Here is an 18,068-nt window from a genome sequence, read left to right as displayed (position 1 = left end):
TCTCACGGGTGTGAGGGTGGAGGTCGAGGTCGGGGGGGGGGGGGTAGGGGGTCGAGACGCGAGTCAGTGGGACCCGAAAGGAGGTCGAGACTGTGGAGAGAGGTGACCGGACCGACTGGGCTTTCCTCCAGCTCTGACCCCTCTCCCACTGGCATGGCTCAGCCTGGCCGGATAACTCCATCAGTCTTTTCTGTTGTGCATCTGCATTCATTGTCTGCAGGTCTCCAACATGGTAAAATGCACCAGAAGCATTTTCGTGGTTTTTTTTTTTGGTTTTTTTGTGTTATGTTTTTAAGCTGTGCAAGAATTAAAGAATCAAGGAGCATGTTGTGTTTTGAAATTATTTGGATTTAAGATTAAAGCCATCTCTCTAGAATTTAAATCACAGAGATTACCTTTATAAACCCCAAGCTCAGGCAAGCATAGTAAAGCACAGAGAGGTCTGGTAAAGCATAGGGAAGCATTGTAAAGCACAGAGAGGTCTGGTAAAGCATAGGGAAGCATTGTAAAGCACAGAGAGGTCTGGTAAAGCATAGTGAAGCATTGTAAAGCACAGAGAGGTGTGGTAAAGCACAGGGAAGCATTGTAAAGCACAGAGAGGTATGGTAAAGCATAGGGAAGCATTGTAAAGCACAGAGAGGTGTGGTAAAGCATAGTGAAGCATTGTAAAGCACAGAGAGGTCTGGTAAAGCATAGGGAAGCATTGTAAAGCACAGAGAGGTCTGGTAAAGCATAGGGAAGCATTGTAAAGCACAGAGAGGTCTGGTAAAGCAAAGGGAAGCATTGTAAAGCACAGAGAGATCTGGTAAAGCATAGGGAAGCATTGTAAAGCACAGAGAGGTCTGGTAAAGCATAGGGAAGCATTGTAAAGCACAGAGAGGTCTGGTAAAGCATAGGGAAGCATTGTAAAGCACAGAGAGGTCTGGTAAAGCATAGGGAAGCATTGTAAAGCACAGAGAGGTCTGGTAAAGCATAGGGAAGCATTGTAAAGCACAGAGAGGTCTGGTAAAGCAGAGGGAAGCATTGTAAAGCACAGAGAGGTGTGGTAAAGCACAGGGAAGCATTGTAAAGCACAGAGAGGTCTGCTAAAGCACAGGGAAGCATTGTAAAGCACAGAGAGGTCTGGTAAAGCATAGGGAAGCATTGTAAAGCACACACACACACACACACACACACACACACACACACACACACAGCTAAAATTGCTAGAAAGGTAAAATTGAAACACAGATGAGAAAGAAAGGGCTTTTAATTATAATATTGAGTTATCCTGGATTGTGGAACTCATTGCACCCCTTTCTGTGAGAGACGCTGTTTTATTTTCCCAGTGTGCTGTTTACTGACGAATGCCTCAACATGTCTGTTTTGTATCTCCAGTCACCTTCTGTTCTGTGTAATCACGCTGTACATTATACAAGTCTGGTGTTATATCATTAAATATTTTCACTGTGTTAGTAGTGCATGTGTGTACTATTATTATTATTATTATTATTATTATTATTATTATTATTATTATTATTATTATTATTATTATTATTTATTTGGGAGACCCCTTTACCCCAGGAGACTCACACAGGTGTCACAGGGCAGCGCAGGGTTACAATGCAAGCTTCATATTGAAACACAGTGTAGTTTACACTCAGTGCAAATAATAACACTGCTAGAATATGAACTGGGATGCTGTGTATAATAATAACACTGCTAGAATATGAACTGGGATGCTGTGTATAATAATAACACTGCTAGAATATGAACTGGGATGCCGTGTATAATAATAACACTGCTAGAATATGAACTGGGATGCCGTGTATAATAATAACACTGCTAGAATATGAACTGGGATGCCGTGTATAATAATAACACTGCTAGAATATGAACTGGGATGCTGTGTATAATAATAACACTGCTAGAATATGAACTGGGATGCTGTGTATAATAATAACACTGCTAGAATATGAACTGGGATGCTGTGTATAATAATAACACTGCTAGAATATGAACTGGGATGCCGTGTATAATAATAACACTGCTAGAATATGAACTGGGATGCCGTGTATAATAATAACACTGCTAGAATATGAACTGGGATGCTGTGTATAATAATAACACTGCTAGAATATGAACTGGGATGCTGTGTATAATAATAACACTGCTAGAATATGAACTGGGATGCCGTGTATAATAATAACACTGCTAGAATATGAACTGGGATGCCGTGTATAATAATAACACTGCTAGAATATGAACTGGGATGCCGTGTATAATAATAACACTGCTAGAATACAATATGAACTAGGATGCCGTGTATAATAATAACACTGCTAGAATATGAACTGGGATGCCGTGTATAATAATAACACTGCTAGAATATGAACTGGGATGCCGTGTATAATAATAACACTGCTAGAATATGAACTGGGATGCCGTGTATAATAATAACACTGCTAGAATATGAACTGGGATGCCGTGTATAATAATAACACTGCTAGAATATGAACTAGGATGCCGTGTATAATAATAACACTGCTAGAATATGAACTGGGATGCCGTGTATAATAATAACACTGCTAGTAATATGAACTGGGATGCCGTGTATAATAATAACACTGCTAGAATATGAACTGGGATGCCGTGTATAATAATAACACTGCTAGAATATGAACTGGGATGCTGTGTATAATAATAACACTGCTAGAATATGAACTGGGATGCCGTGTATAATAATAACACTGCTAGAATATGAACTGGGATGCCGTGTATAATAATAAACTGCTGCTGGGATGCTGTGTATAATAATAACACTGCTAGAATATGAACTGGGATGCCGTGTATAATAATAACACTGAACTGGGATGCCGTGTATAATAATAACACTGCTAGAATATGAACTAGGATGCTGTGTATAATAATAACACTGCTAGAATATGAACTGGGATGCCGTGTATAATAATAACACTGCTAGAATATGAACTGGGATGCTGTGTATAATAATAACACTGCTAGAATATGAACTGGGATGCCGTGTATAATAATAACACTGCTAGAATATGAACTGGGATGCCGTGTATAATAATAACACTGCTAGAATATGAACTGGGATGCCGTGTATAATAATAACACTGCTAGAATATGAACTGGGATGCCGTGTATAATAATAACACTGCTAGAATATGAACTGGGATGCTGTGTATAATAATAACACTGCTAGAATATGAACTGGGATGCTGTGTATAATAATAACACTGCTAGAATATGAACTGGGATGCTGTGTATAATAATAACACTGCTAGAATATGAACTGGGATGCCGTGTATAATAATAACACTGCTAGAATATGAACTGGGATGCAGCCAGTTAGGATCACAGAGAGTTATATCTGCAGTGCTAGCAGTGACCGCGGTGCTTTCTCTCCTGAAATGACTTTGGAAAATGAATCAGCGAGTTCCTATGGGAAGGGACGAGCCAGACACACTGATTTCAATGCTACCATCATCACTAGACCGCAACACCGCAAATTATTCTCAGCTGCTCTGCCAAAGTTGCATCCCCCCCCCCCGCCTAAAAAATAAACCAGCGAGCCCCGCAAACTCTGAAATTCAGCGGCGTCCAATCAGAAGCTCCCACGCCTGCGCGTACCCGGATGCGCCGTTTTTTTTCCGTTTCGTCTCCTCCCGTCGGAAGAGGGGAAGTTTAAGCAGCGACACTCGGGTCTGACCCTGAACTAGAGACCCGGCTACTTCACTGGTGAAAATCACACGTATACATATATATATATATGGGAAAAAAAAAAACAAAAAAACAACAAAAAAAAACAAAACAAAACAAACAAAAAAAAATAATAATAAAACCCCGATTTGTTTGGCGGAGTCGGAACCTTTAAGAAGGCAGCACAAGCGAGCGTGTCGGCGGATTTAACAGGCTGTACCCATCGGGATACCGCTGCTTGAGTCTGTCGAGAAGGAAGATTCATTATTATTATTATTATTATCGTTATTATTATTGTTGTTCTTGATATTTATTGGGGTTTTGAGTTGTGCGCTGCTGCCGGGGCTGTCGCGGAAGATGGAGGCGGGCAGAAGGAGAGGGCTGAGCGGGATCGTCTCCTCCTTATCCCTGCTCTGCGTTATTTTGGACCTGCAGTTGGACGGCAAGTGTTTTTTTTTTAATATTTTATATATATAATGTTTTATTGCCTGTTAAATGACGGTGTTCGCACATACAAATGCGCTCCAGTCCCACGCTGGCATGGCAACCGTTAGAAAGACCCCAGAGCCGAAAATAAATGACACTGAACTCGTCACCCGTCCCCGATCCGCCCTTACCCGCACACAGTCCAAAATAACCACAACAAAACGCAAAACAAATAATCCAGTCAGGTGTGATCGTGGCAATGCAGTTTATCAAATGTGTTTGTGACATCTGATCACTTCCATGGTGTGCCTGTGTGTTTTAAATCGGTTTTATTAAAAACATTTTTCAGTGCTCGTTGGAACCGGATCCTTGATGTTTGTGTCCGGTTTACACGGGTTTCTACAAGTTCAGACACGGAGTGGGTCAAACGGGTAGAGTCTGCTGGCGCTGGCACTGTTTTGGGGGGTTTGCAGGCTGCCGGTCGTGTATCCGGGCTGAAGGAAAAGCAAACACTTACATTTTACTGCCTTGACGTTTAGAGAGAAGTGAAACGGATGGCTTTTATATGAATGCGTTTTGGGCAGCTGCTGACAGCAACTGTATCTGTTTGTCTTGGTGCAGGTAAGAGTCATTTATCTGGTCATTTGGACACATTTAAAAACAGAGGCGCGTCTTGGCTCAAGATTTAAAAAAAAAAAAAAAAAAAAAAAAAAAAAAAAAAAACTGAATGACTCGAATTGAAGAGCTGCGCAGCTGTGTCGTTCAAACTTGTCAACTGCGTTGGCGTAATTTGGGGGGGGGACCAACAGCGACGTCGTTTGTTAAATCCGTCCTGTCAACCAACAGGGAATCCCAAAGGGGAGAGATTTGAACACGTTAATCAGAGAGGGAGAGTCATTGAGGTGCTTTAGAAAGGCAAGGTTTGAACAGCTAGCGTGACACGCCCACCCAGGACGGCGCACAGTACAACACGGGCGGACGGAATACTTTTTTTCCCCGTGGGATTTCGGATCTCTGAACTAATCTTCTCTGTTCGACGCTGAAGAGCTTGCAGTGGCGGACCCACGGGGTGGGTGGTCGCGCCCCTTGCTGACGGATCTGTCTGTGTGTTTGCAGGGCTGCTGGGTGCCAGCCACGCTGAGATCGAGCAGCACCTGGAGATGGGACGAAAGCTCCTGGCGGCGGGACAGCTGGCCGAGGCTCTGTCTCACTATCACTCCGCCGTGGGTAAGTGTGTCTGGAACAGGGCCTGGAATAAAAAATAAATAAATTACACACACACCTTTACGGTACAACAGAGTGATGCTGGCTTTTTCTTTATTTTTGCAATGTGGAGGTGCCTGTAATAACAACATTATTATTATATTATTTATTATTATTATTATTATTATTGATTCAGCAGAAGCTTTTATCCAGAGCGACTCACAGAGACTAGGGGGGGTGAACTCTAAATCATCAACAACTGCTGCTGCTGCAGAGTCTCTTCCAATAGGACCTCGTTTGTTTTACATCTGAAGGACGGAGCACAAGGAGGTTCAGTGACTCGCTCAGGGTCTCACACACACACACACACACACACACACACACACACACACACACACACACACACAGAGGGAGTCAGTGGCTGAGCCGGGATTTGAAGCTCCTGGTATCGAGCCCCCTTTCTTTAAACGCTGGCCCAGCGAAGCCTCCTTGATTTGTGTGCTGTTTCTGTGTTGTTGAACTTGCAGAAGGAGATCCGAGGAACTATCTGACCTATTACAAGCGCGCCGCGGTGTATCTCGCGCTGGGCAAGTCCAAATCCGCCCTCCCTGACCTCACCAGGGCCATCCAATTAAAACCAGACTTTTTAGCAGTGAGTACGCTGCTGGTTCATTTATCTGTTTGTTTGTTTCATCAGTGGTGTGGCCCAGAGTAACCACCTTTTTATAAAAGTTTCCTGTGATCATTATGCAGGTCTCCCCTGTGATATACAGTGCATTTACCAGACCTCCCTGTCTTTACAATGCTTCCCTATGCTTTACCACACCTCTCTGTGCTTTACAATGCTTCCCTATGCTGTACCACACCTCTCTGTGCTTTACAATGCTTCCCTATGCTGTACCACACCGTTTTTGGAATCCGCTGGCATCTGTCCAAGGGGAAAAACGTTTTCTCAGGGAAAAGGCCCAAAGAACACCAAGCCTTTTTACGGAAAATTTTTAAAACAGCACTTGTTTTGAAGGGAGTCAGCTAAAGGCAGGCCCCCTGTATAATCCAGTGCATTAGTTGTGTTGGTCGTTTTGTTTCATCCATGGCTCCTGTCTTTCAAGTGCTCCTACACGCCTTTTTTTAATAATAAGTTATTTTCTCTTGTTGGTGATTCCTGAAGCAGGTCTGTCCGTTCTGAAAGAAAACAATGGTGCGAAGATGTCACCCGAAAACAAAGGGGAAGAAAAGTGGCTAGGGCCCTCCGATGCGGTCCTTTAACTCTTCCTTGCTTTAACAATGGGTTGGCCTTACTAACACCCCTATGGCGGACGATATGGTGGTGGAGAGAACCCGAACTGTTACGAGGACACACCTATGCTTTACCACACCTCTCTGCTTTACAATGCTTCCCTATGCTTTACCAGACCTCTCTGTGCTGTACAGTCCTTCCCTAATAATGGTATATAACAACGATAAACCAAAAAAAAGTGATGTTTTTACTGCTGTATTAACCTGCAGGGGGCAGTGCAGTGTTAATATGTAGATTGTGCATCTCTGTGGGGAAGCTGTACAGTAGACCCCAATCCTGGTGGGACTCCCTGCTGTGTCTGCTGGGTTTTCATTCCAACCGAGCTCTCAATTACTGAACCAGACCCTAGACCCTTTTGAACTGTTTTCAGCCCTTGAACTGTGTCAGATTTTCAAGTTAGCCACAACATTTTATAACTTGAACACTGCAACTTTTTAGGCGCTGAAAACGTTTTCTTTTCTTTTTTTAAAGGTCCAGTTAACCCTCCTGTCAGGTTTCGGGGTCTATTTGACTCGACTCTAGTTTCCAGTTAGCTTAAATACTATTAAATAATATTTTATGACTTTTCCTAAATTGGGGTCATGAATTTATACACAGAAAACAGAACCTTTGAGATGGTTATTTTTTGACCCGTGGTGTTTATCTGTGTAGATTTGTGAGCAGGAATAAAACAAACTTCCTTCAATTTGTTATTTTATTATTATATTTGTATTATTATCTCTGGAAACGGCTGCATCTGTCCGGAGATATTTATAAACAAACAATATATATCTACAAGGCAGAGCCTAATTCTCTCTGTCAGTATTGCAACAGCATCTCCCTGGTAAAGACACTCCAAAATGCTCGCAGGTTTGCAGTCAGAGAAGTTTAATCACAGCTCCTGGACTAAAAGAGCAGAAAAGAGTCAAACCTTTGCAAATAAAAACACTGAATCAATTTAAGGCTGTTTAAATTGGTGTGAAATTGCATCGGGTCAATATGACCCAAAACACAACAGCTGTACTTAAATTCTGAACATAATAGGAGGGTTAAACTAATGATCAGTGAAGGGTTTGGTTTAATCTAGAGCCCAGCAGACACACGCAGGGTGTGTGTGGGGGGGCGGGGGTTGTTGAGACACCCCCTTGCTGTTGTGTGTTTGCGATCGTTCTCTCTTTTCCCGTCCTGTTCCTCCAGGCCAGGCTGCAGAGGGGAAACATCCTGCTGAAACAGGGCAATGCACAGGAGGCCAGAGAGGACTTCGAAGCCGTGGTGAGACGGGGGACGGGGGGGGTGTCCATTCGCCGTGATCCTCTCTTTACAGCAAGGGTTCCCCACCCCCCGACTCCCAGTCCTGGGGTCAGGACCCCCCCGACGGGGTCCTGTCTGGTCAGAAGTCATTCCCCAATTTAAGCTCTCCAAAAAAAAAAAAAAAAAAAAGTTTATTAAATTATTTCTTCAGTTGGACACATTAATATCTGTTCAAGATGTATTTATTTTTGGTTTTTATGTACGGTTGATGATTTAAAAAAATGCTTCTGATTCAAGGTGCACAAGCTATGGCACGTGGAGAGAAGTGTTCAGTGTGTCCAATTAATCAAATAATCAGACTAATTAGTTAATTGAGCACCTCCAGACTCTCCAGGAGCTGAGTTTGACCCTCTGCATGATCTGTTGGGCTCTCTATATTTGTTTTTTTACACTGTAAAACAATGTTTTCGCGGTTTAAAAATCAGTATTTTCAGATTTTTTTTAACGATTTTAAAACAAACTTTTTATTAAAACAGAAGAAAAAAAAAAAATGGCCTTTTCACGTTGGATTTAAGCTGAACACTGTGCACAGGGAGGCGGAATAAGACTCCTGTTCCACCGCAGTTTTGCCCGTTCCAGGTTTTACTACCAGCTTGATGAGCCCACGGTGTGTCTGTCAGTGGTTCTCAATCCTGATCCTGGGGGAGCACTCCCCTGCTGGTTTTTGTTCCAACCGAGCTCTCAATTACATAAACCCTTAATTGAACTAATAATTTGCCTAATCTGATCTTTTTAAGTATTTTAAACAAATGGAGATTTTACTTCAGGTATAAAATTATATAATGAACTTTAAATTCTTAAACTTTGTATAAGCTACTCTGTTTAAAAAGTTAAATTAAGCTAATTAGTTCAATTAAGGCTTCAATTATGTAATTGAGCGCTTGCTTGGAACAAAAACCCGCAGGGCTGTGTTCCCCCAGGACCAGGATTGAGGTAACAAGCTCAGGTGTGTGTCTTATTATTAAACTCCTAGTGAAACCAGGAATGGATCACACTGCTGTGCAGCGGGAGTCTAATTTTCAGCCCTGATAGAGTACCTGCAGTCTTTATTAATCTGGTCCTGTCCCGTGGCCCCCCTCTCCCCACAGCTCCTCGGTAACCCTGGCAACGAGGAGGCGCGGTCCCAGCTGGTCCTCACAGAGGAGCTGGCGAGGCTGAGTGAAGATGCACAGGCAGCCTACAGACAAAGAGACTACCAGGGCACTGTCACTGTCCTGGAGAGAGTGATTGAGGTACGTGTGAGAGAGAGAGAGACTACCAGGGCACTGTCACTGTCCTGGAGAGAGTGATTGAGGTACGTGTGAGAGAGAGAGAGAGACTACCAGGGCACTGTCACTGTCCTGGAGAGAGTGATTGAGGTACGTGTGGAAGAGAGAGAGAGAGAGAGAGACTACCAGGGCACTGTCACTGTCCTGGAGAGAGTGATTGAGGTACGTGTGAGAGAGAGAGACTACCAGGGCACTGTCACTGTCCTGGAGAGAGTGATTGAGGTACGTGTGAGAGAGAGAGAGAGACTACCAGGGCACTGTCACTGTCCTGGAGAGAGTGATTGAGGTACGTGTGAGAGAGAGAGAGAGACTACCAGGGCACTGTCACTGTCCTGGAGAGAGTGATTGAGGTACGTGTGAGAGAGAGAGACTACCAGGGCACTGTCACTGTCCTGGAGAGAGTGATTGAGGGGTGGGTTGTCAGAGACTCCAAGGTCCTTTTGCGGACCACACCATAGCTCTTGTCTCCCCCCCTGCACTCCCTGAGACCCGAATTTGACTGGGACCAGGGAGATATGTGCCGTGGCTCAGAGAACAGCTGGGGTGGGGCATCGACAGAGTGATCTCCCGTGTGGGTGGGTGGGGTGTGTGTGTGTGTCTATGACTGATGTCTCCCAGTATATCTGTCCCTGTGTATACGTCTGTATACTCTCTGTGTGACCTGTCCCTCTATATAACGGCACATGTCTTTGTCGACCCCACCCAGCTGTCTCCCTGGGACCCCGATGCGAGGGAGCTGCGTGCTGCCTGCTTTGTCGAGCTGGGGGAGCCCCGCAAAGCCATCCAGGACCTGAGCCCTGCCACCAAGCTCCGCAACGACAACAGAGCTGCCTTGCTGCAGCTGAGCCTCCTGCACTACAGGCTGGGAGAGCACTCGGACTCCCTCAGGTCAGGAGACCCAGCCGAGCGGCACCTGCGGGCTGACTTTCAGGTGAGGGAAGACCAGCCTCCGAGGGCCCCACCCTCAGTATGGGGGGGGGGGGGGGGGGGGGGGGGGGGGGGGGGGGGGGGGGGGGGGGGGGTGGGGGTCCTGGTGGGGGGGGGCTCGCTCGCTCAGACTTGGATTTTTGGGACCCCTACTCCACCACCCTGGAATTAATTTGTGAATAAAAGGGACCATCCACTTGAATTAATTGTCCAATTAAAGTAATTTTAGGACTCAATTGGGTCTGCTGTCAATCCTGGATTTTGTTCCAACTCCACCCTGAATTAATTAATGAATTAACTGGACCAATCAAGCTTCTCATAAGCACTGAATTTGTCCAGTTAAGTAATTTTAGGGTACAGTTGGAACAGAAACCAGAAGGGACAGCGGCCGTTCAGCACCAGGATGGGAGACCCCTGCTTTAGACCGTGCAGGACCGTTGCTGTTGAAGGAGTCCGATAGGGTCTCTAATCCTGCTTCTGAGGGTCATGCTAATGCAGTGTGATGTGATGGAGAGTCTAACCCTGGCTCTCTCTCTCTGTGTTTTCCTGCTTCTTACAGCCAGGTGCGCGAGTGTCTGAAGCTAGACCAGGATGACCAGGAGTGTTTCTCTCATTACAAGCAAGTGAAGAAGCTCTCCAAGCAACTGGAGTCCGCAGAGCACAGCATCAGCGAGCAGAGGTGAGGCCGCAGGGCAAGGATCGGGGAAGCGGTTTGACATTTATATAACTTCATGAGCCCGTGTTCACTGTGATACTTGACAGCAGTGAGTAAATTCAATCGGACGTGCCTTATTCAAAGATTATTATTATTATTAATATTATTAGTGATTCAGCAGAGGCTTTTATCCAAAGCGACTCACAGAGACCAGGGGGGTGAACTCTACATCACCAACAACTGCTGCTGCTGCTGCAGAGTCTCTTCCAATAGGACCTCGTTTGTTTTACATCTGAAGGACGGAGCTGCCACGGTCCTACTTCCTTCCTCGTTAGTTTTCCCAGGACAGTGGGTCAGTGTGAAGTCGCCTTCAGGTCACACACACAACAACACACACACCACATCACAGGGAAGTCGTTGAGCCTGTTTTGAAAAACATCCTTCCCCGCTCTGTTTTTTGGGCGATCTCCCTAAGGTACCGAGGAGGAGCAAAAAGGAGAAATAAAGGCCGCGCGGTGCTCAACAGCCTAAACACTCGACCGGCAAGTAGGGCCTACATTCAACGCTAGAGGGAGTCGGTGAAAACGGCTGAACTTGGTCCTCCTCCTGTTCTCTTCCTGCGTCCGGTCCACGACCAAGGTCTAGCCTACGAGGCCGCGATGAAGACGGAGCCCAACGTGCAGTTTTACACAACCAGAGCCAAAGAGAGGATATGCCACTGTCTGTCCAGGGTAAGAGACAGCTAGCCTGGGCTGGGGAAACATTGAGAGAGACTTCCGTGTCAGTCATTGAATTTACACTGAAGGCACTGAGAAAGACTTCTAGTGGAAACGTAAGACATTGATGCTGTGCTTTTGTTAGACGAATGAGTTTTAAAAGGTTGTCTTGGTTGTTGACTCCCCTCCCCGCAGAGTAAGAGAGCGAGAGAGGCCATCGACTCGTGCTCAGAGGCTCATCAGAGAGACCCTCGAAACGGCTTCATCCTCCGAGACAGAGCGGAGGCCTACATCCTGAACCAGGAGTACGAGAAGGGTAAGCCATCCACCCATCCATCCCTCCATCCATCCAACAATCCATCCATTAATATCAACTCAACCAGGAGTACGAGAAGGGGAAGCCATCCCTCCCTCCATCCACCCCTCCCTCTATCCATCTACCCAACCATCCATCCATTCATCCCTTCATACATAACAAGGAACGTGAGAGGTAACCCAGCTACCTCTCCATCTCCATCCATCCCTCCCTCCATCCACCCAACTCCCCATCCATTCATTACTTCCTTCATACTCTGAGGTAACCCATCCCTCCATCTGTCTATTCTTTCATCTGCCCAACAGTGAGGAGTAAGAGAGAGGTAACTCATCCCTCCATCCCTCCCTCCTCCATCCACCCGTCCATCCCTCCCTTCACCCTCGAGGAGCAGTATGAGATGTAACCCCTCAATCAGATTTGGATTGTTCTCATAAACAGTCATTCGGAAACCAAACTTTGGGTCCAGAACTGTTTTGTAAGAGTTTACAGAATTTCGAAGCTGTGTTTTTTTTTTTTTTTTTTAAATTACATTTTTATTCTAATCCCATCTCTGCTTGTGTTTTCCTCTCCTCTCTTCCTCTCCTCTCCTCTCCAGCTGTGGAAGACTATCTGGAAGCCCGGGAATTCGACGCGGAGAATCAGGAAATCAAAGAGGGGCTGGAGCGCGCCCAGAAACTCCTCAAACAATCCCGGAAGAGAGATTACTACAAAATCCTCGGGGTGCCCAGGTACGCTGGGACAACAACCCGGAACCCCGCCCGCCGCGTTTTGCCCAGTTGCCGCGATGCCCGTTTGTGTTGCGCTGAATTTGAGAGCCGGGCGGCTTGCTTCCCAGTGGACGATTGACCGCACGCTACAGAGAGTGGCGCGCTTTAAAATGTCTTCAACGGAAAAAGACATCGGCTGGATCAAAGACCAGAAAAATATTATTATTATTTTGGTAGTTATTCAGCAGAGGCGCTTTATCCAAAGAGACCAGGGGGGTGAACTCTGCATCATTAACAACCGCTGCTGCTGCTGCAGAGTCACTTCCAATAGGACCTCGTTTGTTTTACATCTGAAGGACGGAGCACAAGGAGGTTCAGTGACTCGCACAGGGTCTCACACAGCGAGTCAGTTCTTAAAGATCTCCCTGTCCAGTACAGTACTGTTCAGTAATGGGTTTCTCTCTCTCTCGTCCAGAAATGCAAACAAGCAGGAGATTACCAAGGCATACAGGAAGCTGGCTCAGCAGTGGCACCCGGACAACTTCCAGTCCGAGGAGCAGAAGAAGGAAGCGGAGAAGAGGTTCATCGACATTGCCTCTGCCAAGGAGGTCCTGACAGACCCGGGTAAAAACAGGGAGAGGGGGAACCAGACTCTCAGCGGGTTTAACTCGGCCCAGGACCGCATTCCTGCCGGCTGGCTGCAGTGTGCATAGCAGGGGTCTCTAACCCTGGTCCTTGAGAGGTCCTTCAGTGGCTGAAGATCTGGAACACCTGTTCATCTTGATTAATTAAGCCAATAATTGAGAACTCGTTGAAAGCCAGCAGACCCAGTAACACTGCAGGACTGGGGTCGGAGACCTGCTGGGATGGAAATGAGACTCCTGTTGCACAGCAGTGTGACCCATTCCAGGTTTTGCTACCAGCTTGATCAGCCCCCAGTGTGTCTAGCTAACAAGCTCAGGTGTGTCTTATTATTAAACCCACAGTGAAACCAGGACTGGATCACACCGCTGTGCAACTGGAGTCTGATTCCCATCCCTGGGGAAACGCCAGAGGAAGTGTAACGCACCCTGGGAACACGGCTGGGGAACTGAGAAGTTTCTTTTAACTCAGTCATGCCAGGTCGCGCGTTTTTTGTAAAAAATGAAAGCCCACGTTTTTTTTTTTTCGTGGTTCTTTCGAAACCGCACGCTTCAAGTCCTGCGTGATTCCTGGCTTTGTCGGAGATGTTTTTATGGTTACAGTTGCTTGTAAATAACATTTCAACACGTTGGGCATTGCGTTGTGGGTTTGGTGGCGGCTCCAGTAGGTCCAGTGAGCCCAGTTCCGGGTCCGAGGGGATCAGAGGAACTGGGGAGGGGAGGAGGCTGTCCGATTCCACTTCAATGGAGATGACGTGGTTGACTGGATAAACGCTGTGGGCATCGCGTTCATTTATTGATTTTTCTGTTTCTAGAAATGCGACAGAAGTTCGACGCGGGCGAGGACCCCCTGGACCCCGAAAGCCAGCAGGGAGGAGGAGGAGGAGGAGGAGGGAGCCCCAACAGCTGGCCTTTCGAGTTTAACCCCTTCGGTTCTGGAAACTTTCACTTCAAGTTTAATTACAACTGACAGTGAAGCGGGGGTCGCGTGCAGCCGGCCGAGGGCGCTGCGATGGAAAGAGCGAACCGCCAGCCAGCTGAAATCTCACTTCCTGATCAGAAACAACAACAAAAAATAACTCTGGGTTTTGCTTTGCTGTAATGGTTTGCCTGGGGAGGGTGGGGGGTACACGAAGAATCTTTCTCCTTTTTTTTTTGTCTTGTTCTCTTTCTTCTGTCTGTGGTGTTCATTTTTGAATTAATATTCTCCTCCGTAAATATTAAAACACTCCGACTGCACCCAATTTAGAAATATTTAAAAAAAAAAAAAAAAACACACACACACACTGTCTGAATTAATTGTATTTTCAAAGATTTGAAGACCGCTGAACGAATTCTCGTCAAACTGTTTAATTGAATGTTATCAAGCTGCTTCAAATTACACACCCTTCAGCTGGAATTATTTTCCATCTAGCACATTTTCTTTTTAATTTTGCACCTGCTTCAAATTGTGTGCGTGTGTCTTGGATATAGCTAGAGAGCTCTTTCCTCTGCTGTTCTCTTCTAACACACGACTTCCCTCGACACAGGCGTGTTCCACAGACCGGAACGCTGGGAAGTGGGGGGGGGGGGTCTGTGAAGCTAGCCCCTGGTTCGTTACACCGTTAAACTTGCAGCCCCTATCTTTAATCTGGCTTACACAGCTGTGCACATCGCAGTGTGTTTCTTCTTGAAATCAGGCGAGTGTTTTAATAACGCTGTTCATTTTTTTGAAATTTTTGCTGAGAATTTTTTTTTTTTTTTATTATTATGTGGGGGGGGTGTTATTATTTTTTTTTAATGATTTGTCTATTTTAGAGGTAGGTAGAACCATTTTTGATTTGAGTAGAATTTAGTTTAATACCGGATCTGCTCTCGTCTGCCCCTCTAAAGAATAAAGATGGATTTTGATCCAAATTGGGGAGGAAAGAAAATCTAAAAGGTGTGTCTCTAATGCGGTAAATATGTATATGGAAAGATGCCGAGACTGGCGGTGAGGAAGTGGAAGAGGGGGGCTTGGGGAGAGCGGATCTGGTATTTTTAAGAGCGTTTCCTTGATTTGCACAGCCTCCTAAAACTCCGCCAATAAAGTTAGAAAGTGGACAGCCACACCGCGCTGTCTGCCAGCACTGCACAGCGACCTGAATTCGTTCCTCCTTGCTTAAAGACATTTCACAGCTTCGGGAGACGGAGCGGGCTGGCGTTGCCCATACTCGCCAGCGTGAGGGTGCCAGAGTTACAGGACAGGCTGTCTTTCAGGAATCTCGAATCCCCCTTTTCTGCCTTGTAGCTCTGAGGGTTAAATCAGGTGTTTTTTTGTTTTAATTTGAATATTATTTGAATTTGTGTTTGTTTCTCTGCCTCATACTTTCCCTGTAAATGGTCTGTTGTTGAAGGATGCACCCCTGAAGGTACACAAAGATTGAGCGCTAGTCTTAGACATCTGAGAGCGATTCGAGAGACAATCCGGACCACTGGATCCAGCCTGCCAGGACATTGCAAACCCTGTACTATGCACCTCATTGCAAAAAGAAGAAAGTTAGCCTTGTTTTCATGTCTGTGGCGGGCTGCGCATGCGTCCCCTGTACCTCGAAGGGTTAAAGCTCCATCTGTCTGCTGTCCTGCGAGACATTTATTTGCACAACCGTCTTAAATAAAGACCTGGGAGGTCACGGAAACAGAGAAGCTTGTGTGCCGTTTATTAAACTCTGATGAGATTGATGCACGCGCACACACACACCAGTGGCTCTTGTGGAAGCTGCTGTCTGTTTTATACCACTAGTATTGAACTGTGGTTGGCAGTTGCGAAAAAGATGCTTTGTGAAAGACATTTTACATATGTCATTCAGTCCACATCAGATAAGTGAGAGCTATCACACCTCTTCCAAAAGTGTTACCAAATTGCACAACAAGACTTGAGCCTGTACCAGCGAGCAGGCTTGTAGGAAAGAAACTACACAGACTGCTGGGTTGGGCTGGGCTGGCTTTCATTCTATTACCAAGAGAATACATTTCTTACACATCTCTCTATAAATACACTGCGTAATTCACAGGACCCCGCTGTGCTACGTTTCACGTTTTTTTTTGTGGTTTTCTTTTGAAACCGCACGCTTCAAGTCCTGCGTGATTCCTGGCTTTGTCGGAGATGTTTTTATGGTTACAGTTGCTTGTAAATAACATTTCAACACGTCTGCTAGTCTGGTTGACTGCTTCCACTGGACGGGTGAACACTGTGGGCATTGCGTTTATAAAAGGTGTCACTGCAATTAACCCATTGAGTCCTCTGTCCGGCTCTGTACACCTTTACTCAAAGCGGGCTGAACTTTCAAAGCCTGTGGTGGGCTTGGTGGCGGCGCTGGTTGGTCCGCTGAGCCCGGTTCCCGGTCCGAGGGGATCAGAGGAACCGGGAGGGGAGGAGGCTTTTCGGTTCCACTTCAATGGAGATGACATGGTGCCCCGCAATAATAGCCAGCCCTAAAATCCGGGGCTCCCCTTGAGAGAAGGAATCTGAAACCAAACACAGAGGCGGCTCATCATTAGGGAGCTAAACAAACCTTTAAAATCATTTATTTGGGCTCTTCTACACATTGCTTTGCATGCGAGTCCCGCTGATATCCACACACTGCTCTTCAGACTCTTCTCTGCCAGTGCAGAGTGCTGCCTCATTGACTGACGTGCTCTGCAACCAGTAACAAGCTTGCAACCCAATGACGCGCCCCTCCAGGTAGGAGCAGGGAAGACAGGAAGAAACAGGACAAGACTTCCTGGGAAAACAACCAAAACTAAACCGAGTAAGTATTTCTGCCCCAGCGCACAAAGCAGGGAACGCGTGTGTTTTCTCAACACGAAACATTTGACATGTGAATTATATAAAACCCTGTACTGTGGTCCGGGGTATTCAATCTCATTAACACGAACACTATTGTACACAAAGTCAAAATCAGCAATACCGTACAACTACAAAACTAAACCAGTTACCCCCGTGTTAATGGGAGCTCCGTCCTCCTCTTGCCCTTTATTTTTTTTAATTTATTTTTTATTTATTTTTTCCTTGCAGGAGCTATATCAACTCTCGCGAGAATTTACAAGATGCACGACGAACTACCGCGAGATCTCAGAGATGCGTTTTTATTATGATGACGTGGGCCGCGCCGAGACTTTTTTTTTTTTTGAGTCGTTCGTGAAAATTATTTTATGTATTTATTTATTAAACGCAGCTGCCAAGAAAAAAAAAAAAAAACTGGCGATATGGTTTCTTATATAATATATTTATTTAAATAAGCCGGTGTGAGTTATAGAGATTTCAGAATAAATAAGACTACAAATCCCACAATACCTTGTTTTGTAGTCTTTACTAAGGGGGTGTTTGGTTTCCAGGGCAACTAAGACGCAAAAGTTCCGTCCATCGATACCAGCATTAAAACGGGCTTACGTGTGAAAACAAAACTAGTTTTTTTTTTCCATTTCGGTCAATTGACGTTTTCTTAAAAGAATAAACAAAACACACGATTTATTAGTTATAGTTTGGGTTAAAATAAATAAATACTGAAGAATACGAAATAAGCCGTATGAAGTCTCGTTACAGCATTGAGGAGATGTGGGTTTCTTATTTGGGTCAAGTTTATTATATCTTAACGCCGCTGATAAAACGGCATGCAGGTAAGTCTAATTCTCCAGCCTCTGATGCCCTTTGTTCTTGAGGGGAATGCTGCCTGTGTTTGACGCTGTTTGGTCCCTGCGGGAGATGCGCTTCTCCAGCCCCTGGTTGAAATGAAAGGGCACCAGCCCCGGGTTCAACCCCGAGACCAGAGGCGAGAGTCAGTGGGGACCTCGCAGTTTACGACGTGGCGATAGACGGGGTCCCCCACTGCTGCCTGCAAATGCATCCGGTTATAGTTTCCTTTCCTCCCATAGGAAATATTTCATTTTGGAGGCTGC

At 45.6% G+C, this 18,068-nt stretch overlaps 1 protein-coding gene across 1 annotated transcript; it reads left to right on the top strand.

Annotated features, from left to right (window-relative positions):
• The first annotated feature begins 3,923 nt into the window (after positions 1-3,923).
• dnajc3b (DnaJ (Hsp40) homolog, subfamily C, member 3b) lies at positions 3,924-14,572 on the top strand. Its single transcript, XM_041237300.1, has 12 exons — positions 3,924-4,147; positions 5,248-5,358; positions 5,862-5,986; positions 7,808-7,882; positions 9,010-9,153; positions 9,896-10,077; positions 10,676-10,797; positions 11,399-11,502; positions 11,683-11,803; positions 12,399-12,531; positions 12,986-13,134; positions 13,967-14,572. Exons 1-12 carry the CDS (start codon positions 4,063-4,065, stop codon positions 14,119-14,121), a joined length of 1,506 nt encoding a protein of 501 aa, XP_041093234.1. The 5' UTR covers positions 3,924-4,062; the 3' UTR covers positions 14,122-14,572.
• The last annotated feature ends 3,496 nt before the right edge of the window (positions 14,573-18,068 follow it).

The sequence above is a fragment of the Polyodon spathula genome, chromosome 44 (assembly GCF_017654505.1).
Source record: "Polyodon spathula isolate WHYD16114869_AA chromosome 44, ASM1765450v1, whole genome shotgun sequence".
Classification (NCBI taxonomy): Eukaryota; Metazoa; Chordata; class Actinopteri; order Acipenseriformes; family Polyodontidae; genus Polyodon; species Polyodon spathula.
This window is presented reverse-complemented; position numbering and strand designations above follow the sequence as displayed.

Bases quoted from the DNA above. Each gene is read 5' to 3' on its own strand.
- dnajc3b (XM_041237300.1), top strand. From the start codon at position 4,063: ATGGAGGCGGGCAGAAGGAGAGGGCTGAGCGGGATCGTCTCCTCCTTA. The intron at 5,359-5,861 runs GTAAGTGTGTCT...TTGAACTTGCAG, and splicing joins TCACTATCACTCCGCCGTGG to AAGGAGATCCGAGGAACTAT. The intron at 5,987-7,807 runs GTGAGTACGCTG...CTGTTCCTCCAG, and splicing joins TAAAACCAGACTTTTTAGCA to GCCAGGCTGCAGAGGGGAAA.